Source organism: Papio anubis, chromosome 20, assembly GCF_008728515.1.
Source record: "Papio anubis isolate 15944 chromosome 20, Panubis1.0, whole genome shotgun sequence".
Taxonomy (NCBI): domain Eukaryota; kingdom Metazoa; phylum Chordata; class Mammalia; order Primates; family Cercopithecidae; genus Papio; species Papio anubis.
In genome coordinates this window covers 14,838,201-14,864,752 of record NC_044995.1, presented here as the reverse complement: position 1 = coordinate 14,864,752, position 26,552 = coordinate 14,838,201, and the positions used below count along the sequence as shown (strand labels likewise).

General features: G+C 57.5%; 1 protein-coding gene across 8 annotated transcripts; it reads left to right on the top strand.

Moving 5' to 3' along the window:
• The first annotated feature begins 1,487 nt into the window (after positions 1-1,487).
• Positions 1,488-26,487, top strand: ARHGEF1 (Rho guanine nucleotide exchange factor 1). Of its 8 annotated transcripts, XR_002518826.1 has the most exons (31): positions 1,488-1,611; positions 7,023-7,065; positions 7,151-7,237; positions 7,723-7,836; positions 10,982-11,080; positions 11,288-11,330; positions 11,558-11,804; positions 12,229-12,258; positions 12,777-12,876; positions 13,018-13,114; positions 13,193-13,228; positions 14,070-14,207; positions 15,104-15,209; positions 15,843-15,854; positions 16,527-16,694; positions 17,020-17,165; positions 20,789-20,935; positions 21,176-21,258; positions 21,435-21,560; positions 21,688-21,802; positions 22,210-22,310; positions 22,616-22,693; positions 22,951-23,026; positions 23,130-23,297; positions 23,860-23,947; positions 24,086-24,172; positions 24,756-24,863; positions 24,975-25,061; positions 25,489-25,652; positions 25,735-25,835; positions 26,137-26,483. XR_002518826.1 is itself a non-coding variant. In XM_021930358.1 (30 exons), the coding sequence occupies exons 2-30, from the start codon at positions 7,042-7,044 to the stop codon at positions 26,464-26,466; spliced, it is 3,102 nt and encodes a 1,033-aa protein (XP_021786050.1). In that variant the 5' UTR covers positions 1,488-1,611; positions 7,023-7,041; the 3' UTR covers positions 26,467-26,487. The 8 variants fall into 8 exon arrangements, 7 of the variants coding, with proteins under 7 accessions (XP_021786050.1, XP_009192849.2, XP_021786052.1 ...); XM_021930358.1 differs by lacking the exon at positions 25,489-25,652 and having other exon boundaries at positions 24,796-24,863; positions 26,137-26,487; XM_021930359.2 differs by lacking the exons at positions 1,488-1,611; positions 25,489-25,652 and adding an exon at positions 2,598-2,809 and having other exon boundaries at positions 24,796-24,863; positions 26,137-26,487.
• Positions 26,488-26,552: the final 65 nt, after the last annotated feature.

Below are 26,552 nucleotides of genomic sequence, written 5' to 3'. Positions count from 1 at the left end.
GGCTAGTTTTTTGTATTTTTAGTAGAGACGGGGTTTCACCATGTTAGCCAGGATGGTCTCGATCTCCTGACCTCGTGATCCGCCCGCCTCGGCCTCCCAAAGTGCTGGGATTACAGGCTTGAGCCACCGCGCCCGGCCTAATTTTTGTATTTTTAGTAGAGGTGGGGTTTCACCATGTTGGCCAGGCAGGTCTTGAACTCCTGACCTCAGGTTATCTGCCCTACTTAGCCTCCCAAAATGCTGGGATTACAGGCGTGAGCCACTGCGCCTGGCCGCTTTTTTTTTTTTTTTGAGACAGTCTGACTCTGTCGCCCAGGCTGAAGTGCAGTGGCGCAATCTCAGCCCACTTCATCCTCCACCTCTCAAGCTCAAGCCATTCTTGTACCTCAGGCTCCTGAATAGCTGGGATGACAGGCATGTGCCACCATGCCCAGCTAATTTTTTAGTAGTGACAGGGTTTCGCCATGTTGACCAGGCTGGTCTCGAACTCCTGACCTCAAGTGATCCACCATGCTTCGGTCTCCCAAAGTGCTGGGACTACAGGCGTGAGGCACTTTATGCGTATTTAAGCCTTGGAAACACAGGGACTATCTTGTGGGGCTAGTACAGAATTCAGACTGCAGCCTTTTCCCGATGGGTTGACTTACAGAAGGGGCATTCTGGAGGGTCTGTAGTCCTAACTTGGGGATAGCAGGGAGATCCAGGGGCAACGACAGAGAGGCACAGAGACACAGATTTCCTGAGAAAGGGAGAGGAGAGAGGTTGAGACCCAGGGATTGTGAAGGGGACGAGCAAGTGAAGGAAGAGAGGATGAGACTCTGGGAATCCGGCAGAGAGACAGGGACGTGGAGAGAAAGAGGGACAGACACAGAGCGAGAAGGAAAAGAAGAAACACAAGGGAGAAGGGGCAACCGAAAATGGGCACGAAGAGGCCCAGGCACAGCAACAGCTGGGGAAATGACAGAGACTGAGACGGAGATGCAGAAAGGTAACAGAGAGACCCGGAGAGGGTAGAGAAGAGCTCTCGGGGAGAAAGTGATGGAGGGACAGAGGAGAGGTGGAGGCCAAGGAGGGAAAGACCCCAATAGAGAAAGACAGAGGGACAGAGAAGGGGACGAAGACGCAGGCGGGAGCATACCCACAGAGGCGAAGGAAGGGCGCAAGACCAAGAGAACCACAGACGCGGAAAGGCGGGGAGGTCGTGGCTCGGTGTGGGGCGCACGGGGAGGAGGGCTTGCCTCCCAGCACCTCCGGGGAGGTGACCCCAGCCAGGAGATGCGAGCCCCGCGGAGCCCGCGCCCGGCGGACGGACCGATGGACAAAGCCGGGGAGAGCCCGGGCGCGGCCGGGGCGGGGCCGGTGCCCGCGGGGACCCGGGCGCAGCGGGGAAAGGAGGGGCGGGCAAGCGGCGAGAAGGGGAAGGAAGCGGAGGTGCCGGGCGGGCGCGGGGCGCGGGCAGGAAGCGGGGAGGGGCGGCGGGGCGGGGGCCTCCGGAAAAACGCCCCGACTTCCTGCCCCGCCAGAGCCAGGAAGCGGGAGCCGGGACCCAGGGCCCGGGATTGCCGAGCCCGACCTCGGGCGCCCCGCCGGTCACCTCCGCGCGGACACCAGGTACTCGGTCCCCGGCCCCGCCCGGCTTCCTCCCCTCGGCTGCTGGGAGAAGTGGGGAGGAGGAGGGAGGGGCTGGGGCGCTGCTGCCAGCGGAGGGGCCTCCTTCGGACCCCACGGAGCCAGCGGCCGCACCTCGGGCCTCAGTTTTCCCATCTGTTAAAGGGAGCAAAGAGGGGAGAACTCACACTTGACGAGTACCCCGTAGGTGGGGACGAACGGTGCGAGGCCGGGGCCAAGGCCTCCCACCTGCTCAGTGGAGGACAGACGATCACTCCCATTGTACGGGTGGGGAAACCGAGGCCCGGGGAGCCAAACCGACTCGTCCCAGGGAACGCACATCATGAGACAGTGTGGAGTTGGGATTTGAACTCGCACGTGCTTTCCGCAAAGCGCCATCCTCCAACCTCCGCATGCTTTAGGGCCACCTAAAAAAGAAAAACAACAATAACAGCGACGAGGGCCGCTGTGAAGCTGAAAGTTGCAGAGTGCATTTGAAAGAGTTTTAGGAAAGCTCTTTTCTAGGTCATTAATTATACCGTGGGAGACAAGTGTAGGGAGAGAGCTGGAGGCCTTCTCCCATTGTACAGATGGGAAGACTGAGGCCTGCAGAGTAGTCATTACTTTTTGCAGATTACACTGCATGACAGAGGGAAAGATGTGCTGGAACTCAAGACTTTTGCTTTTCCAGTTCCAAAGGAAGGGGGGTGGGGTGGGGGACGGAGGGGATTGATGTACGCGCGTTGGAAATTCAGCGGGTCCCCTAAGTGGGGAGACTAATAGGACGGGGAGCCCCAATCCGCGGTCCGAGTGCTCAGCGCCGGGGTGACTCGGAGATCTCGGATCGAACTCGGGAGGAGTTGCACCCATCTGCACCTCCGGGCGCGGGGCGGGGCCCGGGGAGTGACGGGGGCAGTCGAGATACGGAAACGCCGGCCCTCCAAGACAGGCCAGAGCGGCCCTATCTGGCCTGCGTGGCGCAATGCAGCGCTAGAGCGGCCGGCGGGAGGAGTAGAGTCGTCGGGGCCGGAGCCTGGCAGGAGCCGGGCTAGAGCGGCTGGCAGGAGGAGTGGAGCTGGGCGCAAAGGTGGACTCAGGGCGGCTAGAGCGACGCGGCGGCAGGGGTGGGGAGAGTGCGGAGCCGGCGCGCGGAGGCTTCGGTTCCGGTGGCGGTGGTGGCTTTTCTTTCCACCTGGAGCAGGTGAGGGACGCGGTCCCCAGCGGGCGTGAGACCCTGACTCTGCACGTCCTCCCCGGCATCCCTAGCCGTGCACACTGCCACGTCCCCCGTAGGATTTAGGGCCCGCGTAAGACCGGCCACGTCCATGTAAGATTTGGGGCTCGTGTAGACCAGCCACATTCCGTATAGATTACAGTCTTTCAGACCCTCCAGGTTCCTGCCAGCCCCCCATGGATAACTGGTTTCTCATAGACGTGGGGTCCTCATAGATAAGGAGCATTCCCTGGAATCCGGGGCTCTACAGACCATGGGTCTCGGGACCCACCACGCACCCCTATGGAATTTTGAGCCCCTTTTAAGTCTCCGGAGGTTCCACAGACTGGCAGCTGTCCCTATAGAATCATGATCCTGTATGATCCCTGGATCCTTTAGACCCACTGTGTGTCAAATAGAATCTGGGGAGTTACACATTCCAATGACTCCTTTTAGGTTCTTTAAGGTTCCCAGAAGTTCTTGGAGACCCCGAGTCACCTGCTCAATACCTTATAGACCCTGAGCCCTCCATAGAACTCAAGCACCCATGTAGCCCCCCAAGCCAGGGACCTTCTAAACCAGTCCTAACCCCCCAGCGCCCAATGCACGTAGTGCTCCCTCTGCTGGACCCGCCACCCCCCACCCCCAGGCCTTGTCAGTTGCCTGTAGAGATCCATCTATTCTCTGACAGCTTCACCTATAATTCTCCAGCCTTTGTGGGACCCCCCCCAACCCCTCGTCCTAAACAAGCAACACTCCTCGCCTCCATCATCTCCAGCCCCCAGGCCTCTGTGGAGCAGCCGTATGCAACTTGCACTCCTGCCTAGGCCACAGTGACCACATACCAGGCATCCATAAGAAGATGTGATGTGTCTCAGAGCTTTGATTCACATTTAGTTTGTGAAGGGTAGGGTGGGGGCTCCCCATGCTCTGAAGCAATGCCCTCTGTTTTGTTTTATTTTGTCTTATTTTATTTATTCATTGAGACGAAGTCTCACTTCTGTCACCAGGCTGGAGTGCAGTGGCACGATCTCAGCTCACTGCAAGCTCCGCCTCCCGGGTTCAAGCGATTCTCCTGCGTCAGCCTCCCGAGTAGCTGGGACTACAGCCTCGCGCCACCATGCCCAGCTAATGTTTGTATTTTTAGTAGAGACAGGGTTTCACTGTGTTGGCCAGGATGGTGTTGATCTCTTGACTTCGTGATCCGCCTGCTTCGGTCTCCCAAAGTGCTGGGATTACAGGCGAGAGCCACCACGCCCGGCCTGTTTTATTTTAAGACAAAGTCTCACTCTGTTGCCCAGGCTGGAGGGCAGTGGCACAATCACTGCAACGTCTGCCTCCTGGGCTCAAGCGATCCTCTCACCTTAGCCTCCCAAGTAGCTGGGACTACAGGCATGAGCCACCACACCTGGCTGTCTTTTGTAGAGACAGGGTTTCACCATATTAGCCAGACTGGTTTCGAACTCCTGAGCTCAAGTGATCCACCTGCCTTGGTCTTCCAAACTGCTGGGATTACAGATGTGAGCTACTGGGCCCACCAAATGCAGTTTATTTTAAATGCATAAACTCTGTAGCCCAATTGCCTAGGTCTGAGTCCTGGTTCTGCTTCATATGAGCTGTGCCTCAGTTTCCTTCTTTGCTAAATGGAGATGAGAATAATAATCTCTTGGAGTCACTGAGAGGATTAAATGAGTTATTACCTGTAAACCAGCGATGCCATGCCTGGCACTTACTAAGTGTCTCTTATGTGTCAGCTATCATTTCATTATCATTGTGATAAGGAATAAGGAGGCCGGGCCCGGTGGCTCAAGCCTGTAATCCCAGCACTTTGGGAGGCCGAGACGGGCGGATTACGAGGTCAGGAGATTGAAACCATCCTGGCTGACACGGTGAAACCCCGTCTCTACTAAAAAAAAAAAAATACAAAAAACTAGCTGGGCGAGGTGGCGGGCGTCTGTAGTCCCAGCTACTCCGGAGGCTGAGGCAGGAGAATGGCGTAAACCCGGGAGGTGGAGCTTGCAGTGAGCTGAGATCCAGCCACCACTGCACTCCAGCCTGGGGGACAGAGCGAGACTCCGTCTCAAAAAAAAAAAAAAAAAAAGGAATAAGGAGATAAGAACTTGGCAAGCACACAGTTCCAGACCTGGCACCGAGCACTTGCAGAGATAATGAGCATCCCCTCCTTTGCCTTTTGTTTTGTTTTGTTTTGGTTTGTTTTTGAGACCAAGTCTTGCTCTATCACCCAGGCTGGAGTGCAGTGGCGCATGGTCTCTGCTCACTGCAAGCTCCGCCTCCCGGGTTCACGCCATTCTCCTGCCTCAGCCTCCCAAGTAGCTGGGACTACAGGCACCCGCCACTATGCCCAGCTAATTTTTTGTATTTTTTTTAGTAGAGACGGGGTTTCACCATGTTAGCCAGGATGGTTTCGATCTCCTGACCTCGTGATCCGCCCACCTCAGCCTCCCAAAGTGCTGGGATTACAGGCGTGAGCCACCGCGCCCAGCCTCCTTTGCCTTTTTTTAATCTCCCTGCCTCAGTTGAGCATTTCTGCCTGTGAGTAGGGTGAGCATGCACCCTCCACGTCCGTGGTCATGTTTCATAGTGAGACAGGGTCTCACTGTGTTGCCCAGGCTGGTCTCGAACTCCTGAGCAAGCGATCTTCCCACCTTGGCCTCCCAAAGTGCTGGGGTTACCGGCATGAACCACCTCGCCTGGCCAGTTTGCAAATTTATTAAAGTGAATGTTTAGCAGTGCTTGAATCTTGAATTGTCCGAGCTTAGATATTGGACAAATACTCTTTATGGGAAAGAATAAAAATGATGCCTTCCCCAGGTGGACCCTCAAGGTGGCATTTGGACACTCCAGAAAGCATCATTGTTTAATCATCAAAATCCTGGTTACCATTTACTGGGGAGCTAGGGAGGAGGCCCATAAAGCAGGAGAAGGGCGGGTCTCTGCCAGCTAGGGTTATAAATAGCTTTGGGCTGTGGGGAGCCCCCCCCGACTGGTCCACCCCACCCCTCTTTCCACAGCTCCTTCCCGCCTGACACGGGCTCCGTGGCATTAGTCAGACTAATTAAGGACACAGAAGATGTCGGTGGAAAGACTCAGAGAGAAGTGGAGACTCAAGGAGAGACAAAGATGGGAAAGACAGCAAGAGATGGGGGAGAAAAAGGGATGGAGAGAGATGAGAGACAGCACTTGAGACCGTGACTCAGAGAGGTGTGAGGATGGTGGCTGCAGACACCAGATGCGGGAGGACAGAGGCACAGAGACAGGGACAGGACAGACAGAGCTACAGAAGCAGGAAGGGGGTGTCACCTCTGAGAAGGACAGATGGAAGGACGGGAGGCAGGGACGGTGGGGAAAATGAGACAGTTCTGGAGGAAGGCAAAGAGAAAAATCAGGAAACAGGGTGAAGAGAGACCAAGACATGAGACAGATTCGAGGGACAGACAGCCAAGGAGAGCCGGCTGCAGACAGACCAAGGTGCACGTAGGGTGGAGGAGACAGACGCACCTTGGAGATGGGCTGTCTGAGGTCCCATCACTTATTTTCCAGGACTGGAAGCCTGGGAAGAGATGAGGTCCCTGGGGGAAAGAAGAACTGGATTTGGGGACTCCTGGTCCCTGAGGGAGGAGGGTTCTGAGTTTTGTTTTCTTATGTGGAGAGTTGGGGGTTGGGGGTTTGTCATTGTGACTTCCTGTCACAGGAAGTGGGGCTGGTGGGTTCCAAGCAACATCCTGCCCCAGGCCTGTCACAGACCAGAGGAGACCCCTGCACCCCACTTCTCTCCCGCCTCTCCTCTAACGCTCCCATCCCAGCTTGCCTCTAGGCTGTGCTCTCAGGAATTAGCCCCCAGGCCTCTGATCCCTCCAACCTGGGAGTCCAGTCCCCCAGCCCCCTCTTCCATGAGAGCGTTAGGGACTCCACATTGCAGGCTCTCAGACTCAGCCTTCCCATGGACCCAGGCTCCTGAGCCTCCAATGCCTGCCCCCGCAAGGCTCCCGTCCTTGGGCTCCCGCCCCCTGGCGGGTCTCTGAAGGGCTCTTTGTGGCCACACAGAGGCCCCATTGAGCTGCGGAGGCCGGGATGGGGGAGGCTGTTTACTCACCTTCACACCTGGGCCAGGAATCTGTGAGTAACCACCCTGGGCCGCCACCTCCCACCCTCCTAACCGCAGCCCCTCCTCTTCCCCCAGCCCTGCAGAGCCCAGGGAGATGGAAGACGTTGCCCGAGGGGCGGTGAGTGGACAGAGCAAGGGGTGAGGGGACTCTGGGGCTGTGGGTGGAGAGTTCTATGGACTGAAGCCACCCTCCCCTTCCACAGGCCTCCCCAGGCCCCTCCCGGCCTGGCCTGGTTCCCGTCAGCATCATCGGGGCAGAGGATGAGGATTTTGAGAACGAGCTGGAGACGGTGAGTGGTAGATAGGGTGGAAAAGCTCTGTCCCAGGCTCAGCATCCCGCCCTGGGTCCCCTCCCACCTGTAGATGTGTCTTCTCGGCCTCTTCCCACGGTCTGTCCCATCCTCTCATCTCTGTGGTACCTCCCTCCTCACCTCGCCGACCCCATACTCAGAGCCCACACAGCAGCATGGACGCCCACCCTTCTTACTCTTAACCCCATTTCTTATCATTGCTCTCTCCTCTCCCAGCAGGGACCCCAATTTCTTCTCTCCTAATTTCTGTCCTCATCATCCACCATTATAATATTAAGTCTCATCCATTCTCCCTGACCACCTGCCCTTGCTGTCATCATTATTTCATGGACACTGTCACCACTCACCACTTCCCAGGAGCTAACCCTGACTTGGATCCCTCGTAAAGTATCAGGAATGGGTAGGGTCAACCCCAAGGCCCCTCCTCTTCTCCCCATTGTACTCACCCCTGCCTGAACCCCCAGAACTCAGAAGAGCAAAACAGCCAGTTCCAGAGCCTGGAGCAGGTGAAGCGGCGCCCAGCCCACCTCATGGCCCTCCTGCAGCACGTGGCCCTGCAGTTTGAGCCAGGACCCCTGGTGAGGGCAGGGCTGGGTGGGCACAGGGAGGGGTGGGGCTGGGACAGGCACAGCTTTTGGCGAATTAAACCAGTGAGCTAGTGCTGGGAGGGTCTAGAAAAGCAGATCTAGAAAACAGAGTGCCAAATCTAGAAAGAGAGAATGCCTTAGACAAGAGCCAGAAAGCACGCCACGTGACCTCAACAGGCTTACAGGTGCCCAGGGTAGATCTCAGTGCACAGCGGGCAGGGTACACACGGCAGGACCCCGCAGAGCCGCAGGGAGTCCAGCAGCCTGGCAGAAACCACATCCCGTCCCACTTTGTGCCTGTGGCAGCGCTCCCCATCAGCCTGTGGCAGCGCCCTTCCGTGGACTCTGGGGTACCAAATCCTCTCCAAAGCCTTCTCGGCAGATGCCAGCACGCAGTCATTCAGGGTTGGTGCTTGAGAGAAGGCTGTTAGCCATCCCAGGTTTAGGGGGCACAGCAGGCCCTGATCCAGAAACAAGAAAACTACCACACACAGCTCACAAAGGAGACCACAAAATTGTGGATCCAGAAGCCTCCGTATGAGGCAGAAGATACCTGGGAGGTGTGGATGGACAACCGTGCCATCCAGAAACACCTGCAGAGTCTAGAAAAACCAGCAGGTGATTTAGAAAGGGAGAGGCCACAGTGCTGGCTGGCAGTGGATCTGTAGGCAAGGGTCTCGTCCCAAGAAGACCCGGTCCAGCCCAGCACAGCATAGGAGTTGGGGACAGCCAGGGCACTGCACCATGTGGACATGCGTAGTAGACCCCTCCAGAAAACGAGAAAATCGATAGAGTGGGAGAAGCGCCCAAGGCATGTGGAAAGAAGAATACATCAGCTGCAAGACCAGAGGCTGGTCATCCTGACACCAAAGCATCAGATATGCAGAAATTTAGGAAATTGCAGTCTTTCCCCCGTCTGCATTCTCTTTCCAGATGAGTGGCTCCCCGCACAACCACATGCATGGAGACTCTGGCCCTCTGAGCAAGGGGGTCCCCCATTCAAGCCTTGGGGTTTCTAGACCACCAGATCATGGACATCAGCCCAGGGATCGTGCTACCATGTTCTTTTACAGATGTGGAAACTGAGGCCTAGAGAGGGTCAGGGACTTGCCTGAGGTTACCCCGGCAGCCTCTGGACATTTTGAGGTTTATCCTCACATAGCTCCCTCACCTCATCAGCTTGTGGAGAGCCGATCAGAGATAGCTGTGGCCCCCTGGGCAGCTTCCTGTTGGCCTCTCTTAGAATTTTGCTATATTTGGGGGGTGTGGAGAGTAGATATAGATTTGTTAAAACTGTTTAAAGTGGAGAAGGAGGACCAGGCCTGGTGGTTCATGACTGTAGTCCCAACGCTTTGGGAGGCTGAGGCAGGAGGATGGCTTGAGCCTGGGAGGTCGAGGCTGCAGTGACTGCACCACTGCACTCCAGCCTGGGCAACAGAGTGAGACCCTGTCTTGAAATAAGTAAATAAAAGGTGGGGCCGGGCACGGTGGCTCATGCCTGTAATCCCAGAACTTTGGGAGGCCGAGGTGGGTAGATCACTTGAGATCAGGAGTTCGAGACCAGCCTGGCCAACATGGTAAAACCCTGTCTCTACTAAAAATATGAAAATGGGGCAGGCGCGGTGGCTCACGCCTATAATCCCAGCACTTTGGGAGGCCGAGGCAGGTGGATCACCTGACGTCAGGAGTTCAAAACCAGCCTCATGGTGAAATCCCATCTCTACTAAAATACGAAAATTAGCCGGGCACACAGTGGTACGCGCCTGTAATCCCAGCTACTCGGGAGGCTGAGGCAGGAGAATCACTTGATCTTGGGAGGTAGAGGTTGCGATGAACCAAGATTGCACCACTGCACTCCAGCCTAGGCGAAAAAAAAAAAAAAATTAGCCAGGCATGGTGGTAGGCACCTGTAATCCAAGCTACTCCAGAGGCTGAGGCAGGAGAATTGCTTGAACCCAGGAGAAGCTTGCAGTGAGCCGAGATTGCGCCACTGCACTCCAGCCTGGGTGACACAGCCAGACTCCATCTCAAAAAAGAAAAAGGAGAAAAAGTCCCACTCCCATTGGAGTGAGTCCATTTCCCAGATGAGAGCGCCCAGGAGCCAGGGCAGGCTGGAGTCCCCACTGTCACCCAGCACAGGGGCTGGCACTCAGGAAATGCGTGACGAATGACACAGTGAGCCCCGCTTGTCCACCTGTTCTTTACAAGCCCTCAGTAGGCACAGGGCACCATCTGGGACACAGATGGATCAACCTACAACACCCCTCAACACACACAAACCCTTGAGCTGCTCAGTCTTTCTAGGCAGCAGAGTGTAGTGGAGACAGGCTGCCTGGATTAGAATCCTAACTTTGCCACTTAGTAACTGTGTGATTTTGGGTTTTATTTATTTATTTATTTTTGAAACAGTCTCGCTCTGTCACCCAGGCTGGAGTGCAGTGGTACAATCTCCACTCACTGCAACCTCCATCTCCTGGGTTCAAGCAGTTCTCCCTGCCTCAGCCTCCCAAGCAGCTGGGATTACAGGTGCCCACCACCACACGTAGCTAATTTTTTAATTGTTTTATTTTACTAAAAATAAAAAAGACAGGGTTTTGCCATGTTGGCCAGGCTGGTCACAAATTCCTGACCTCATGTGAGCCACCTGCCTCGGCCTCCCAAAGTGCTGGGATTGCAGGTGTGAGCCACCATGCCCGGCCTAGCTGTGTCACTAAGCTTAAATAAACTTGTCGAGCTCTGGTTTCTCATCTGTAAAATGGGGATACTCACGGTCCCTACACTTGAACATGTTAATGCACGTAGAGGGTGTAGAGCAGCGTCTGGTATACAGTAAGCCCTCAGTATAGACAGTAGTAGTAGGTATCATTATTGCCAGGAGGAGACCATGATGAAGAACCACAAAGGACCACAGCACAGGATGGAAAATTAGAAAATGTGAATGGCGGCCCCAGGGGGCCTGCAGGGGAACCCAGGGCCTGGTGTTAGGGGTGGAGGTCAGGGAGTTTTTCCCGGAGGAGGTGGCAGTTGAGTCCCTTAACCATGGGGTGGTCAGGAGGCGGGAAGGCCCTCTTCAAAGGGAGACTGTGGTTTGAGGCGGGGTGGGGTAGTGGAGAGTCACACTGTGTGTCTCCCCCAGCTTTGCTGTCTGCATGCTGACATGCTGGGCTCACTGGGCCCCAAGGAGGCCAAGAAGGCCTTCCTGGACTTCTATCACAGCTTCCTGGAGAAGACAGCGGTGAGAGATCTTCAAGCTGCCCCAACCCCGCAATCCCTTTTTGGGCCTGCAGAGTCACCATGAGGTCCCCAACCTCTGCCCTGAGGGCAGCTGCTGACCCAGGCCTTCCCCAGCACCCTCACTTATGTCAGGGTTCCTGGCAGTCCTCCCGGCCTGCATCTCAGCACACCAAGTCCTCCTCTTCACCCCATTCTCTCTCTTGAGCAGGTTCTGCGGGTGCCAGTCCCTCCCAATGTCGCCTTTGAACTTGGTAAGGAGAAGGATGGGATGGGGGAGAGGTGTCTAGCAGGGACTACACCTCCCAGGAGGCCAAGGGGAGGGAGGCCGCACTCCCATGCTCTGCTCGGACAGCCGAGATTCATTCATTCCTTACTGGCAGCGGCCTCAGGAAGAGTGGCTGTTGGAGCCAAAGGTGGGTGGGGGCCGTGGTCCAAGCCACCAGGAAGTGGACCCTAGCCCCCATGTGTGTCCCTGCAGACCGCACTCGGGCTGACCTCATCTCTGAGGATGTCCAGCGGCGGTTCGTGCAGGAGGTGGTGCAAAGCCAGCAGACAGCCGTGGGCCGGCAGCTGGAGGACTTCCGCTCCAAGCGGCTCATGGGCATGACGCCCTGGGAGCAGGAGCTGGCCCAGCTGGAGGCTTGGGTTGGGCGAGACCGAGCCAGCTACGAGGCCCGGGAGCGGCACGTGGCGGAGCGACTGCTCATGCACCTGGAGGAGATGCAGTGAGTGGGCCAGCCCTGGTGGGAGCGTTGCCCCTCCCTAGCGCCGGGGCACCCCTGCTACCTCTGGCATGTTCCATCCCGTTTGCGGGTTCCCTCTTCAGCGTCAGGGTTCATTTCTTGGCACTGGGGCTCTTCCTCTGCCCTGGCGTTTTAACTCACCTTGGATCTGAGTCTTCCCTTTCCAACTTTGGGGTTCCCTTGTCATTTCTGGGTCTTGTCCATGATCTGGCACTTGGATCCCGTCCTCCTGGATGAGAGACCTCCCTCCCTCTTGTGACGGTCCTTCCCGATCCCTTCCGCAGTGTCCCCTCTCTGTCTCTCTTCCCCCCGCCTATCCCAGGACAGCAACCCTGAGATGTGTCCTGGGTGGACGGGGACCCCAGACCTAGCAAATATGTCACAAACATCTCTCTTCCTCCTACAGACATACCATCTCTACCGATGAAGAAAAGAGGTGAGGGGGGCAGGGACGGCGGCAGGGAGAGGTGTGCAGCCTCCTGGGTTTGAAGGAGGAGGGGGCTGGGGGTCTATGGGAGGAGAGGGCTGGGGACTTGGACTTCTGGGTCTGAGGGAGGAGGGCCTGGGGCCTGGACTCCTGGGTCTGAGGGAGGAGGAGGCTGGGGTCCTCGACTCCTGGGTCCGAGGGAGGAGGAGGCTGGGGGCCTGGACTCCTGGGTCTGAGGGAGGAGGAGGCTGGGGGCCTGGGCTCCTGGGTCTGAGGGAGGAGGAGGCTGGGGCCCTGGACTCCTGGGTCTGAGGGAGGAGGAGGCTGGGGACCTGGACACCTGGGTCCTGGGTATTGGGTAACAGCCCTTGCCCCTGTCCTTTTGAACCCTCTCATCTCTCCTCAGAGTCTCATGGGAAGTAGTTGTGGGGTTAGGATGGGAAGGCCGGGCCTCTGCCTCTAGTGGCTGTGTGTGTGTGTGTGTGTGTCTTTGTGTGTGTTGAGCCCTCACTGTCTCCTCCCTACAGTGCTGCCGTGGTCAACGCCATTGGCGTGTACATGCGCTACCTTGGGGTGCGGACCAAGAGTGGGGACAAGAAGTCGGGGAGGAACTTCTTCCGGAAAAAGGTGCTTCCCTCAGTGCCCTGTCCTGACCCTTTCCTCTCCAGAGACCCCCTGGGAGCCCCATGACTCTGGACACCTGGCGTCAAATTCTGCTTGGTTGTCTCAGAGATGCTCAGCCTGGTCTTCCTCCCCGCCCTCTTGCAGGTGATGGGGAACCGGCGGTCGGACGAGCCTGCCAAGACCAAGAAGGGGCTGAGCAGCATCCTGGATGCCGCCCGCTGGAACCGGGGAGAGCCCCAGGGTAAAGCAGCTCTGGCCTCTGCCCTCCCCTGTCTTCCCCAGTTCTTCCCACTCACTGTCTCACTCTCTCTCATTTCAGTTCCAGATTTTCGACACCTCAAAGCAGAGGTTGATGGTAATGGACCTGTAGCCAGAGCATCCATCCCTGGGGCCTGTGGGGGAGGGGGCTGGGGCCTGGATTCCTGGGTCTGAGGGAGGAGGAGCTGGGCCTGGACCCCTGGCTCTGAGGGAGGAGGGGCTGGGGGAGTTCCTGGGTCTGAGGGAGGAAAGGCTGGTCCTGAACCCCTGGGTCTGAGGGAAGAGGGACTGGGCCTGCACTTGGCTGGGGGAGTTCCTGGGTCTGAGGAAGGAGGGGCTGGGGGCTCAGACTCCTGGTTCTGAGGGAGGAAGGGCTGGGGGCCTGGACCCCTGAGTCTGAGGGAAGAGGGGCTGGGGGAGCTCCTGGATCTGAGGGAGGGAGGCCTGGGGCCTGGACCCCTGGGTCTGAGGGAGGAGGATTGGGTCTGGACCCCTGGGTCTGAGGGAGGAGAGGCTGAGGGCTGGGACTCTTGGGTCTGAGGGAGGAAGGGCTGGGCCTAGACCCCTGGGTGTGAGGGAGGAGGGGCTGGGCCTGAACCCGTGGGTCTGAGGGAAGAGGGGCTGGGGCCTGGACCCCTGGTTCTGAGGGAAGAGGGGCTGGGAGAGTTCCTGGGTCTGAGGGAGAAAGGCCTGGGGCCTGGACCTCTGGGTCTGAGGGAGGAGGGGCTGGGGGCCTGGACTCCTGGGTCTGAGGGCAGAGGGTATGGGGGACTCCTGGGTCTGAGGGAGGAGGGGATGGGGGCTCCTGGGTCTGAGGCAGGAGGGCCTCCTAGTCATGGTGGGGAAGGGCCTGAGCACAGCCTCTTGCATCCCCCGGTTGTTGTAGATTTGAGTTACTGTTCTCTCATCTCCCTCTTTCTCCCTCACTGTCTCCCCAGCTGAGAAGCCAGGTACTACAGACCGGAAGGGAGGCCTGGGGATGCCCTCTCGGGACCGGAATGTTGGGGCTTCTGGGCAGGACACCCCTGGAGTCTCTCTGCACCCTCTGTCCCTGGACAGCCCAGACCGGGAACCAGGTGAGAGTTTCCTGGGCCAGGGCTCCGTGAGGCCCGGGGATCCAGGGTGGGGGTGCTGCCTGCCCCCTTGGCACCCCCAGATGGAAGCCACTCCTCAGCAACACCTCCCCTTTGCTCTTAGCATCTGCTCCTCCCTGCTCCTGGTCACCACTGTCATGCGTAACTTTCCCCTTCCCTCAGTTTGCCCTTTCCACGACTTTCCTCCCAGGCTCTGACCTCTCTGCTGGTGCCGTGTCTCCCACCCCCTTGGACTACGTTTTCCATCAGCCCTTCATTTTCCAGAACCTTCCCTGAGTACATGACCAATCTACCCTCTGAGCTGCATTGCTAGCCCCCTAGGTGGGAAGCCCACCAGCCCCATGAGCTTCATCCCTCACCGTCCTTACACCTCTGTGGCCTCAGGCCCTTGGATCTCTGCATGGCCAGGCCCAGGCTCACACACCGGCTCTGCTGACTCCTCGTGTTTATTTAGTGTTTTGGATATGACTCCCATTTATTAGCCTCCGTTTCCTTGTCTCTAAAGGAGTATGAGAGGGTGGGGAGGATGAATGGACATGGAGGCAGCACAGAACTCAGGCCCTCCTGACCTCAGGGGGCTGCAGTCTGGTTGGGTGGGAGAGATGTTTGTGACTTATATGCTAGGCCTGGGGTCCCCATCCCCCCAGGACACACAGGGGCACCCACTTCTGTTGCATCTTCATGCCCCTGCCCCTAGTGGCCCACGGTCGTGTTCTCAGAGGTCTTACCATCTTTCTGTCCGGTGCTGAAGTACATTGCAGCCTCGTGGTGTCTGCCAGGCACTGGGTAGCTTTAGCCCTCACATTTCCAGGCCCCCAGAGTGTGGGTCTCGTGACCTCAGAGGCCTTCCAGCCAGCCCTGCTCCCTCCACCCCACAGGTGCCGACGCCCCCCTGGAGCTGGGGGACTTATCCCCGCAGGGCCCAATGAGCCTGGAGCCCCCGGCGCCCCCAGAGAGTACCGATGAGGGGGCCGAAACCGAGAGGTGCCCAGGCTGGGGTGCAAGGGTGGGGGCTGTGGCTTACTGGGCACTGGTGGGTGGGTGCAGGGTCGCCGCTGCCATCTGCGCCTGCCTGTCCCAGCCTCTCGCTCCGCCTGCTCCTCTGCTGCTCTCTGGGTCTCGCCATTCCTCTCCCTTCTTCTTTCCTTTTCTCATCTCCCTCCTGCTTCCTCATTGCCCCCCTTTCCTTTATCCTTACTTTTTCCTCTCCTCCTTCCTCTCCTTCCTTTTTTCACTGATCTTTCTCCTCCTCCCTTCCTCTCCACCTCTCCTTCCATCTCCTTTATTTCCCCCCTCCTTTCTCACCTGGGTTTTCTTTCCCCACTTTCCATCCCCCTCCGATCTCCCTGCCACTTTCCATTTTTTCAGCCCTTCCTCCCCTTCTCTTTCAAGCCCCCCCACTCCACCCCGCCTCGCTCCTGCCTCCTGGTACCCGTCCCTCAACCCCCCACCCCTCTGCTCTGTGCCCCGGGGGCCCTGTCCCCCTTACAGCTGGGGGGCAGGCTCTGCCCCCTGCCCGTCCTTGTGCCGCTGCTTTGGGGACCCTTTGGTGGGTGTGGGGAGGTGGGTCGGGTGCCATCTGGGCCCACCTCTGACCCTGTGCCCCTCTCTCCCCAGAAGGTGGAAGAGGTGGGTGCCTGGGCCCTGGGTGGGGGAAGGGCTAGCCCCTCCCCCATTTCTCCCAGCCCCTCCCCTCTCCCCATGGCCACTCCCTCCCCTTCACTCCCTGTGAGGCGTGGGTGGGGACATCACCCTCCCAGTTGAAGAGCTAAGTATGGAAATCCTCCCCACCCCATAAACGCCCCTCTGTTGCCATCCCCCTGCCTCAGGGAAGGGAGGGGGTCAGTCCTACGCTCCATCCTGGGTTCCCCATCCCTTCCCCCATCAAATTTCAGTATCCCCCCACCGACACCCCCCACTACCCCAGCGCCCCTAAAATCCCACCACTCCTCTGACTCTCTCCTCTCTCTTCTGTTGCATGTTTGATCCCTGTCCTGGTCACCCCTGCTCCCGTCCTGGTCTCTCCCCGTCTCTGTCCCTGTCCTGGTCTCTCCCCGTCTCTGTCCCTGTCCTGGTCTCTCCTTGTCTCTCCCTGTCCTGGTCTCTCCCTGTCTCTGTCCCTGTCTTCTTCTCTCCCCAATCTCTGTCCCTGTCCTGGCCTCTCCCCATCTCTGTCCCTACCCTGGTCTCTCCCCGTCTCTGTCCCTGTCCTGGTTTCTCTTCGTCTCTGTCCTTGTCTTGGTCTCTCCTTGTCTCTGTACCCGGCCTCTGCCTGACTCTATCCTTGGCCTCGGGGTCCAGGCTATCAGGGCGTCTGGGGCGCTCAGAGAGCCTGCGGGTGAGTGACCGCCGCCGGCCTTCCCGGGGCAGCCTCGGGGCTAAGGGCCGGGGTGGGGGCCGCTCCCGGAGCGACGTGGACATGGACCCCAGTTCCGCCACGGCAGTGCTTGGCCCTGCCCGACGAGCCACGTATGTCAACCCTCTCCCTTCCCCCATCCACTAAGGCAGCCTGGAGAATCAGGGAGGGATTGTTATCAGAGTCACAGGAATGGGCGTTGGAGGCTGAGGTCATTGAGGCCAACTGTGGTCACAGACGTTGGAGGAGGAGGGGTAGAATGCTTCTAGAGATCTGGGGACTGTAGTGTAGTCAGATCTAGAGACCTGGTCTGCTGCACGGGCCACCCTGGGGGCATCGAATGCCAAGGCCACTGACCGGGGTTGAATGCTCTAAGAGGTTGAAGGCTGCTTCCTGGGATGGCCCAAGCTGGGGCCCTAACAAGGCCTCCGTCCACAGCCCTGAGCCTGGAGATGAGGGGGAGCCGGGGCGGTCAGGACTGGAGCTTGAACCAGAAGAGCCTCCCGGCTGGCGGGAACTCGTCCCACCAGACACCCTGCATAGCCTGCCCAAGAGCCAGGTGAAGCGGCAGGAGGTCATCAGCGGTGAGTACCGCCCCCGTCTGCCCCACTGTGACCAAGGACACAGTCCAGCTCTGGCAAAGGCAGGTGCAGAGACATGTTCATCTTGGTGTTATTTACCATAGGCAGAACTTGAAGGCAGCTTCAAATTCCCTCTTGTTCCAAGTTCAGATTGTTCCAACAGAGACCACTTCGATGGAATGTGAATGCCACTGTGGAAGGGACGTTTCCAAAAATTTCGAGTAGTGCAAGACAGTGCTGATGTTAAGAACACTGCATTTCTGGTGCAAGCCTTTATTTGCTTACTTGCAAAATGTGGGTACTAATAGTTCCTACCTCAGATATTGTCATGAAGATGAGACAATTTGTGTGAAATGTTTAGCATAGTGCTGGGCACAGAGGAAGAGCATTTTTTTTTTTTTTCATTTTTATTTAGGCAGGGTCTCAGTTGGTCTCCAGGCTGGAGTGCAGTGGTGCAGTCACAGCTCACTGCAGCCTTACCCTCCCAGGCTCAACTGATTCTCCCACCTCAGCCTCCCGAGCAGCTGAGACCACAGGCACGTACCACCATGCCTGGCTAATTTTTGTATTCTTTGTATTCTAATTTTGTATTCTTTGTAGAGATGGGGTTTCGCCATGTTGGCCAGGCTGGTCTCGAACTCTTGGGCTCAAGTGATCCTCCTACCTCAGCCTCCCAAAGGTTTGGGATTACAAGTATGAGCCAGCAGGCCCAGTCAAGGAAGAGCATTTTAATGAGATAGTTGTTATTTGTTTGATCTTAATTGCTTAGGGAACAAAAGATCTCCACGGGGGAAAGTTTGGGAGAATGATCAGTATATTCACAGTGCTTGCTTCTGCATGGAGAGATGATGAGTGTTATCATTTTTGTCTTTTTCATTTTTTCCTGTGCTAATTGTGCGGTGGCTGGGGAGGCTGGTGGCAAAAAGAGAAAGCTTTTTTTTTTTTTTTGAGACAGAGTTTTGCTCTTGTTGCCCATGCTGGAGTGCAATGGCACAATCTCAGCTCACCGCAACCTCCACCTCCCAGGTTCAAGTGATTCTCCTGCCTCAGCCTCCTGAGTAGCTGGGATTACAGGCATGTGCCACCATGCCCAGCTAATTTTGTATTTGTAGTAGAGATGGGGTTTCTCCATGTTGGTCAGGCTGGTCTCGAACTCCCGACCTCAGGTGATCTGCCTGCCTCAGCCTCCCAAAGTGCTGGGATTACTGCCCGGCCCAAGAGAAAGCTTTTGGACTTGATTGAAAGCTTATTTACAGATTACTTCATAGTAAAAAAGGTACTTACTCAAAAATTTTAGGGGAGTGGTTGAGTACTTTTTGAGTCACAGATCCTTCTAAGGACATGATAAAAATTAAAAAAAAAAAAAAAACATGAGCCATGTGCTATCCATTAGGACTTTCCGGAAGATGGAAATGTGCTGTATTTGTGCTGCTCACCATGGGGACCACCGGCCACCTGTGGCTGGTGAGCACTCGAAATGCACTAGGCCGGGCACGGTGGCTCACGCCTGTAATCCCAGCACTTTGGGAAGTCGTGGGCAGATCACTTGAGGTCAGGAGTTCAAGACCAGCCTGGCCAACATGGTGAAACCCCATGTCTACTAAACATACAAAAATTAGTCAAGCGGGCCGGGTGCGGTGGCTCAAGCCTGTAATCCCAGCACATTGGGAGGCCGAGACGGGTGGATCACGAGGTCAGGAGATCGAGACCATCCTAGCTAACACGGTGAAACCTCGTCTCTACTAAAAAAATACAAAAAACTAGCCAGACGAGGTGGTGGGCGCCTGTAGTCCCAGCTACTCGGGAGGCTGAGGCAGGAGAATGGCGTGAACCTGGGAGGCGGAGCTTGCAGTGAGCTGAGATCCGGCCACTGCGCTCCAGCCTGGGCAACAGAGCAAGACTCCGTCTCAAAAAAAAAAAAAAAATTAGTCAAGCGTAGTGGCACATGCCTCTAATCCCAGATACTCGGGAGGGTAAGGCAGGAGAATTGCTTGAACCCAGGAAGCAGGAGGCGGAGGTTGCAGTGAGCCCAGATCACTCCACCACACTCCAATCTGGGTGACAGAGCAAGACTCTGTCTCAAAAAAAAAAGCAAAAAAAAAAAAGCACTAAATACAACTGAGCACTGACTTTTAAAATTTCGTTTCAATTAACGAAAATGTAAAGAGGTGTACGTGGCTGGTGACTATCATGTTGGACAGGATAGCAGTTTCTCTCCCCAGAAAGAATATGCGTAACATACAAAATTGTGCACTTAGACTCGGGATTTCTAGGACCCCTGAAACTCACACATATGCCCTCTGCGGGAGTCCCTGGATCTGAGGCTGTCAACCACTGTATAATGTGGCTTGATGGTTAGACACTAAACACAGCTGCAAGCTTGCTGGTGGGTGGGATGACCAGCTTGTCCCCATTTGCTAAGGATATTCCCAGTTTTATTACTGAAAGCCCGTGCAGGCAAACGGGGACCATTGGTCGTTCTGGCTGGCTGGCACAGCAAAAAGGGAAAGGCAAGGCGGTGGGTTGAGGACTCCTCAATGGCCTTTTTTTTTTTGAGACGGAGTCTCGCTCTGTCGCCAGGTTGGAGTGCAGTGGCGCGATCTCGGCACACTGCAACCTCTGCCTCCCAGGTTCAAGCGATTGTCCTGCCTCAGCCTCCCGAGTAGCTGGGACTACAGGCGCCTGCCACCACGCCCGGCTAATTTTTGCATTTTTAGTAGAGATGGGGTTTCACCATGTTGGCCAGGATGGTCTCGATCTCTTGACCTCGTGATCTGACCGCCTCGGCCTCCCAAAGTGCTAGAATTACAGGCATGAGCCACCGCACCTGGCTCCTCAATGGCTTTTAAGAAGGCAAATGACTCCACCAAGAGAAGTTTTTTTATTTGTTTGTTTTCTTTTGTTTTTTTGAGGTGGAGTCTCACTCTGTCACCAGGCTGGAGTGCAGTGGCATGATCTTGGCTCACTGCAATCTCCACCTCCCGGGTTCAAGTGATTCTCCTGCCTCAGCCTCCCAAGTCGCTGGGACTACAGGAGCCTGCCCCCATACCCGGCTAATTTTTGTGTTTTTTTAGTAGAGACGGGTTTTCACCATATTGGCCAGGCTGGTCTCGAACTCCTGACCTTGTGATCCACCCTCCTCAGCCTCCCAAAATGCTGGGATTATAGGCGTGAGCCACTGTGCCCAGCCGTTTTGTTCTGAGACAGGGTCTCGCTCTGTTGCCCAGGCTGGAGTGCAGTAATGCCATTATAGCTCACTGCAGCCTCAACCTCCTGGGCTCAAGGGATCTTCCCATTTGAGCCTCCCAAGTAGCTGGGACCACAGGCACACACCACCACACTCGGGCTTTTTTTTTTTTTTTTTTTTTAATTTTGGTAGAAACAGGGTTTCACCATGTTGCCCAGGCTGATCTTGGACTCCTGGGTTCAAGCAGTCCTCCTGCCTTGGCCTCCCAAAGTGCTGGGATTACAAGTGTGAACCACCGTGGCTAGCTAGAGAGAGTTTTTTCCCACCAACCTAGGAAGCGTTCCTCCCTGCTCTGCGTCATTCCTCTAGCCTGCCCCTGAGGTCATGCCCCCTAGTCTGCACCCTCCCCAATGTGCTTCCTGCTTTGGTGGCCCTGCAGAGCTGCTGGTGACAGAAGCGGCCCACGTGCGCATGCTGCGGGTGCTGCACGACCTCTTCTTCCAGCCCATGGCGGACGGCCTCTTCTTCTCCCTGGAGGAGCTGCAGAACATCTTCCCCAGCCTGGACGAGCTCATCGAGGTGCATTGTGAGTGCAGGGCCAGGGTCCCTCTGTGTACCCCACTGCCCCACGGGCAGCTCTGTTCTAGCCCTGGGTTCAACCTGCTTGGGAACCCCAGGGTTCACATGGGGTGGGGGCAGATATGCCATCCGGCCCTGAAGAGCAGACACAGATACACCTGCAGCCCTATTCCCACCATGCCGCAGCAGGCCACGCACAGCATATTCCAGGCCCTGATGGAGGATCCCTTTCCTCCTGCCCCCACAGCCCTGTTCCTCGATCGCCTGATGAAGCGGAGGCAGGAGAGTGGCTACCTCATCGAGGAGATCGGAGACGTGCTGCTGGCCCGGGTGAGATGCCCAGCCCTCCCCCTCCTCCCAGCTAGACACTTGGAATCCAAGCCCAGAGCGGGTCCTGAGCCCACCCTAATCTAGTCCCAGGGTCTGGGCTTCCAGCGTGTCGTACTTTAGGCCCTGTTCTTGCCCATCCCCACTGAGACACCTGCCTGGCCTGAATCTCACTGTAGTTTGATGGTGCTGAGGGCTCCTGGTTCCAGAAAATCTCCTCCCGCTTCTGCAGCCGCCAGTCGTTTGCCTTAGAGCAGCTCAAAGCCAAGCAACGCAAGGAGCCTCGGTTCTGTGCCTTCGTGCAGGTGAGGCGGGGTCTGGACTCCAGCTTCCTGGGGAGGAGGGGCCTGGAAACCCAGACTCCTAGGTGCCTGCGCCCTGGGGTGAGCCCGAAGCCTGGGCCATCACAGCGCCAGCACCAGTTTCCTGCAGGAAGCTGAGAGCCGCCCACGGTGCCGCCGTCTGCAGCTGAAGGACATGATTCCCACGGAGATGCAGCGGCTGACCAAGTACCCCCTGCTTCTGCAGAGCATCGGGCAGAACACAGGTACCGCAGGCCCGCCTCTCTGGGCCTCGGCTCTCCTTTTTTTTTTTTTAATTTTTTTTCTCACTCATTTTCATCAGTGATACCATCACGGCTCACTGCAGCCTCGACCTCCCAGGCTCTAGCCATCCTCCCACCTCAGCTTCCCGAGTAACTGGGACCCCAGGGGCACACCACCGTGCCTGGCTAATTTTTTTAATTTTTTTGTAGTGACAGGGTCTCGCCATGTTGCCCAGGCTGGCTTTGAACTCCTGGTCTCAAGCGATCCTCCTGCCTCAGCCTCCCAAAGTGCTTGGATTACAGGCATGAGCCACCATGCCCAGCCAGCTGTCCTTTGTCTAACCTTGGCTGCTCAATCTGGAGCCTCCAGGGCAGGGGTTCACCAGAGCTGCTCTCTCCCTTGCCTGCAGAAGAGCCCACGGAACGGGAGAAAGTGGAGCTGGCAGCCGAGTGCTGTCGGGAAATTCTGCACCACGTCAACCAAGCCGTGCGTGACATGGAGGACCTGCTGGTGAGCCTGGGCTGGCCCCACACCTGGGACAGTGGGTGGTATGAGAGCAGGGGGTGGATGGACCCTACCTCAGCCTGTCCAGAAGTCACACCCTACCCCTTGGCTTGTCTCCCTCAAGGGTCACTGTGTGTCTGGGGGTTGGCTTGGCCCTCAGCACCGCCCTCTGAGGGTTATTGGAGGTCAGGCCCGACCCTCAGCTTGCTCCCATCAGAAGTTGGTCTTGGCTCTCGCCTTACCAATGTGGGTCACTGCGGGTCAGCCCCAGCACTTAGCTTGTCCCCATAACGCTCCCGTCTCTGCCCCAGAGGCTCAAGGACTATCAGCGGCGCCTGGACTTGTCCCACCTTCGGCAGAGCAGCGACCCCATGCTAAGCGAGTTCAAGGTGTGACCTTATCCTCCTGCCTCCCCTGCCCCGCTACTCTACTTGGCCCAGGGGATTCTGTGATACAGTCCCCAGCCTGTCCTCCCCATCCCATACTATACGCAGGGATCAAGAGCTTTGGCCCCCACCTCATGCCAATCCCATGATCCCCAGCCTGTGGTCATCCCTGGTCACTGCCCTGCCCTTCCCTTCCCTTCCCCACCAACCCCAATCACCCCCCGCCAACCTGCACGAACCATCACCCCCTCCTGCCTCAGAACCTGGACATCACCAAGAAGAAATTGGTCCACGAGGGCCCACTGACGTGGCGGGTGACAAAGGACAAGGCTGTGGGTGAGTGCCAGGGCAGCCACCTAGTGCAGGGTGTGGGGGCAGTGAGCCAAAGGCGGGGACGGGGTTGCATGGGGGCGCTGTGTGAGCACTGCTCGCCCCGTAGAGGTGCATGTGCTGCTGCTGGATGACCTGCTGCTGCTGCTCCAGCGCCAGGATGAGCGGCTGCTGCTCAAGTCCCATAGCCGGACGCTGACGCCCACGCCCGACGGCAAGACCATGCTGCGGCCTGTGCTGCGGCTCACCTCTGCCATGACCCGCGAGGTGGCCACCGGTGAGCACAGCCACTGTATGGCCCAGGGCAAAGGGTGTCTCTTTTGGGCAGAGCTGCCTGTGGAGTGGGGAGCAGAACCCTCTACAGAGCCAGGGAGTCAGCATTCTGGCAAAGAGGTTGGGAAGTGGGTGGAGGTGGGCAGGGCGGGGCTAGGCCTAGTAGGTTTTATAAGTGAGGTAGGAACTGCTGCAGGTGTTTGCACAGAGGCGTGTCTTGTATAAATGAGAAGAAAGGCCACGAGCCCAGTGAGGAGGGATTTGTAAACACACAGTTGGGAAGTTGCACCAGGGCCACAAACACTGGGAGCAGCTGGAGGGTGGGAGTGGCTGGCAGGGTTTTGTTAGGTAGGCCAGGGGACTTGCCTGGTTCCCTAAGGAGGTGTGAGGGGGGAGCTCAGGAGGACACATCAGGCCCTGGATATTAGTGGACAGTGAGTTGTGAGTTGAGTAATGGGAGCCCTGAGAGCACCACTACTGTGAGTGACTTCCCCAGCTTGTGCTCAGGAAGGGGCACGCACTGGGGGAACCTGGGCTCTGAGTCCCATCTCCCCTTCTCCCTGCAGATCACAAAGCCTTCTACGTCCTTTTTACCTGGGACCAGGAGGCCCAGATATACGAGCTGGTGGCACAGACTGTGTCGGAGCGGAAGAAGTGAGGGGGGTTCTGAGTTCTGAGTGTGGGTTGAGGCGGCCCAGGCCTCTGGGTTCCCAGGTACAGGAGGGCTGTGGGGAGGCCCCGGCATAGGGTCTGGGGGCTCTGACTGCCCAGGGGTTTGGCCTTTCTCCCCAGCTGGTGTGCCCTCATCACTGAGACTGCCGGATCCCTGAAAGTCCCTGCCCCTGCCTCTCGCCCTAAGCCCCGGCCCAGCCCGAGCAGGTGAGGGGGGCCATGGAGAGAGCTGGAGGTTCAGGGAGGGGGGCCGGAAGGCAGGGCTGGCTTCCCTCCACAGCTCCAGAATGCAAACCCCAGTCCTGTCGAGTGTGCATGTGTGTGAGCGTGCGCATGTGTGAATGCATGTGTGTACATACATGTGTGCCTGTACGCAAGCATGTGACTGTGCGTGCATGTGTAGTATATGTATGCATGCATGTGTGTGTGTACGTGTGTGCATGTATGGTGTGTGTGCATGTGTGAGAGCATGTGCATGCATGTGCGTGCGTGTGTGTGTGCATGTATGGTGTGTGTGCGTGTGTGAGAGCATGTGCATGCATGTGTGTGTGTGCGTGTGTGCATGTATGGTGTGTGTGCGTGTGTGAGAGCATGTGCATGCATGTGTGTGCGTGTGTGTGTGCCGACCGCACCACTGCCCCGTCTGTCTCCTGTCTCCAGGCCTCTGTGTCTTCCATTGTCTGGGCCTCTCTGTCTCCCTGTCTCCCGGCCTCGACCTCTGTCTCTCTCTCCGGACCTCCCTGCCTCCCCACCTCCAGCTCTCTGTCTCCCTGCCCCTGTGGCCCCCCAGGGCCAGGAGTGTGGGGTCACCCAGCACTTCCTCCCCTCAGCACCCGAGAACCCCTCCTCAGCAGCTCTGAGAATGGCAATGGTGGCCGAGAGACGTCTCCGGCTGATGGTGAGACCAGAGGGATGCTGGGTGAGGGGCCAGGTTGGGGCTCACGGGTGAAGAGGGGCATCCACAGGAGGCCCGGCAGGATCTGAGCGCCCTCCCTGTTCCCCCACCCAGCCCGGACCGAGAGAATCCTCAGTGACCTCCTGCCCTTCTGCAGACCAGGCCCCGAGGGCCAGCTCGCTGCCACGGCCCTTCGGAAAGGTAGCCCAGCCCTGCCCCTCCAGGGTGGCCACCGGCCCAAACAGTGCCTCTGTTCCAACTAGAACAAGGCTCTCCCTGTCAAAAATTTCCTTACGCCCAGCTGCCAGAAAACAAATGCTCCAAACCCACCCGGCCTGCACCACTGTCCTGGGTGCCCACGTCCTTCTTCTGCAGCCGCCATCCCTTCCTTGACTCTATATTCACCCTCTCCCTGACCATATCTCTGTCTTCAGTACCTTCCTGCCCTGTCCCAACCCTAAACCCAGCCTCACTTCACCTCCCTTTGGATCCCCCAACCCCATCCGCTCAGCCTTGCCCGGCACCCACCCTCACCTCCAGCCCCTACACATGCCGTTCGGAATCCCCCATCCCAGATCCCATCCCGGCCCCCTGGTCTCCTGACTCCGCCCCCCTTGCCCCTGGCCAGTGCTGTCCCTGAAGCAGCTTCTGTTTCCGGTGGAGGAAGACAATGGGGCGGGGCCTCCTCGAGATGGGGATGGGGTCCCAGGGGGCGGCCCCCTGAGCCCAGCACGGACCCAGGAAATCCAGGAGAACCTGCTCAGCTTGGAGGAGACCATGAAGCAGCTGGAGGTGGGGCGGGGCGGACCAGGGGTGCCCTGAATGGGCCGGGGAAGGAGGGGGCCCCCCTCATCTATGACCCCCATGCCACCAGGAGCTGGAGGAGGAATTTTGCCGCCTGCGACCCCTCCTGTCTCAGCTTGGGGGGAACTCTGTCTCCCAGCCTGGCTGCACTTGAGGTCCCTGTCCAGGAAGGTGAGTGGGGGATCTGGGGGCCAGGGCACTGTCCTGAAAGGAGGGTCCCCCTCCAGAGCTCGCATCCCTACAGCCCCTTCTGTCCATCTCCCTCTCTGTCTTTTCTGAATCTCCCCACTCCACCTCGTGTTTCTCATCTCTGTGTCTCTGTTTCTGATCATCTCTGTTGCTGTCTCTGTGCCTGCCTGCCTCTCCCCACCTCCCCTTCTCTTTCCGCTCTCCCTGTCTTGTCTCTGTGTCTGTCTCTCCCTGTCTCTCTCTCCATCTCTCCCCATCTCCCCTCTTCTCCTACATCCCCCAGGCCTTTTGCAAGAAGGAGAGGAATGGGGGAGAGGACGTGAGGGACCACCCCCACCCGCACAGCTGCCGCAGCATCTCACACCCTGAGGGCCTGAGGAGAGGGAGCTGTGGGCCACGCCTGGGAGGGGCCCAGCTGGGGTCACTGGCCCTGCATGAGCCTCGGCCATCTCTCCCTCCTGCCCTCTGCTTGGGGGACTCAGGGCTTCATTCCGGAGGGCACCACGGTGACCCGGGCCATCTCAGTATTGCCTGTGGGGGCCACCCCTCCACTCCCCACCCCCAAGTGCCTTCGCTCTGTTTTTATACCCTGAATTGGAGGTTTATTTTTTAATATATATTATCTAAGAAGAGATCTGTGTGTGTGAGGGTGTGGTGGGGCCTGGCGTGGCATCTGGAACTCTCTGTCTGGCGTCGACT

What these genes read in the sequence shown, in the direction of transcription:
- ARHGEF1 (XM_021930358.1), top strand. Translation starts at nt 7,042, where the DNA reads ATGGAAGACGTTGCCCGAGGGGCG. An exon ending in TTGAGAACGAGCTGGAGACG is followed by an intron (nt 7,238 to 7,722) that starts GTGAGTGGTAGA and finishes CTGAACCCCCAG; the next exon opens with AACTCAGAAGAGCAAAACAG. An exon ending in GCGGCAGGAGGTCATCAGCG is followed by an intron (nt 17,166 to 20,788) that starts GTGAGTACCGCC and finishes GTGGCCCTGCAG; the next exon opens with AGCTGCTGGTGACAGAAGCG.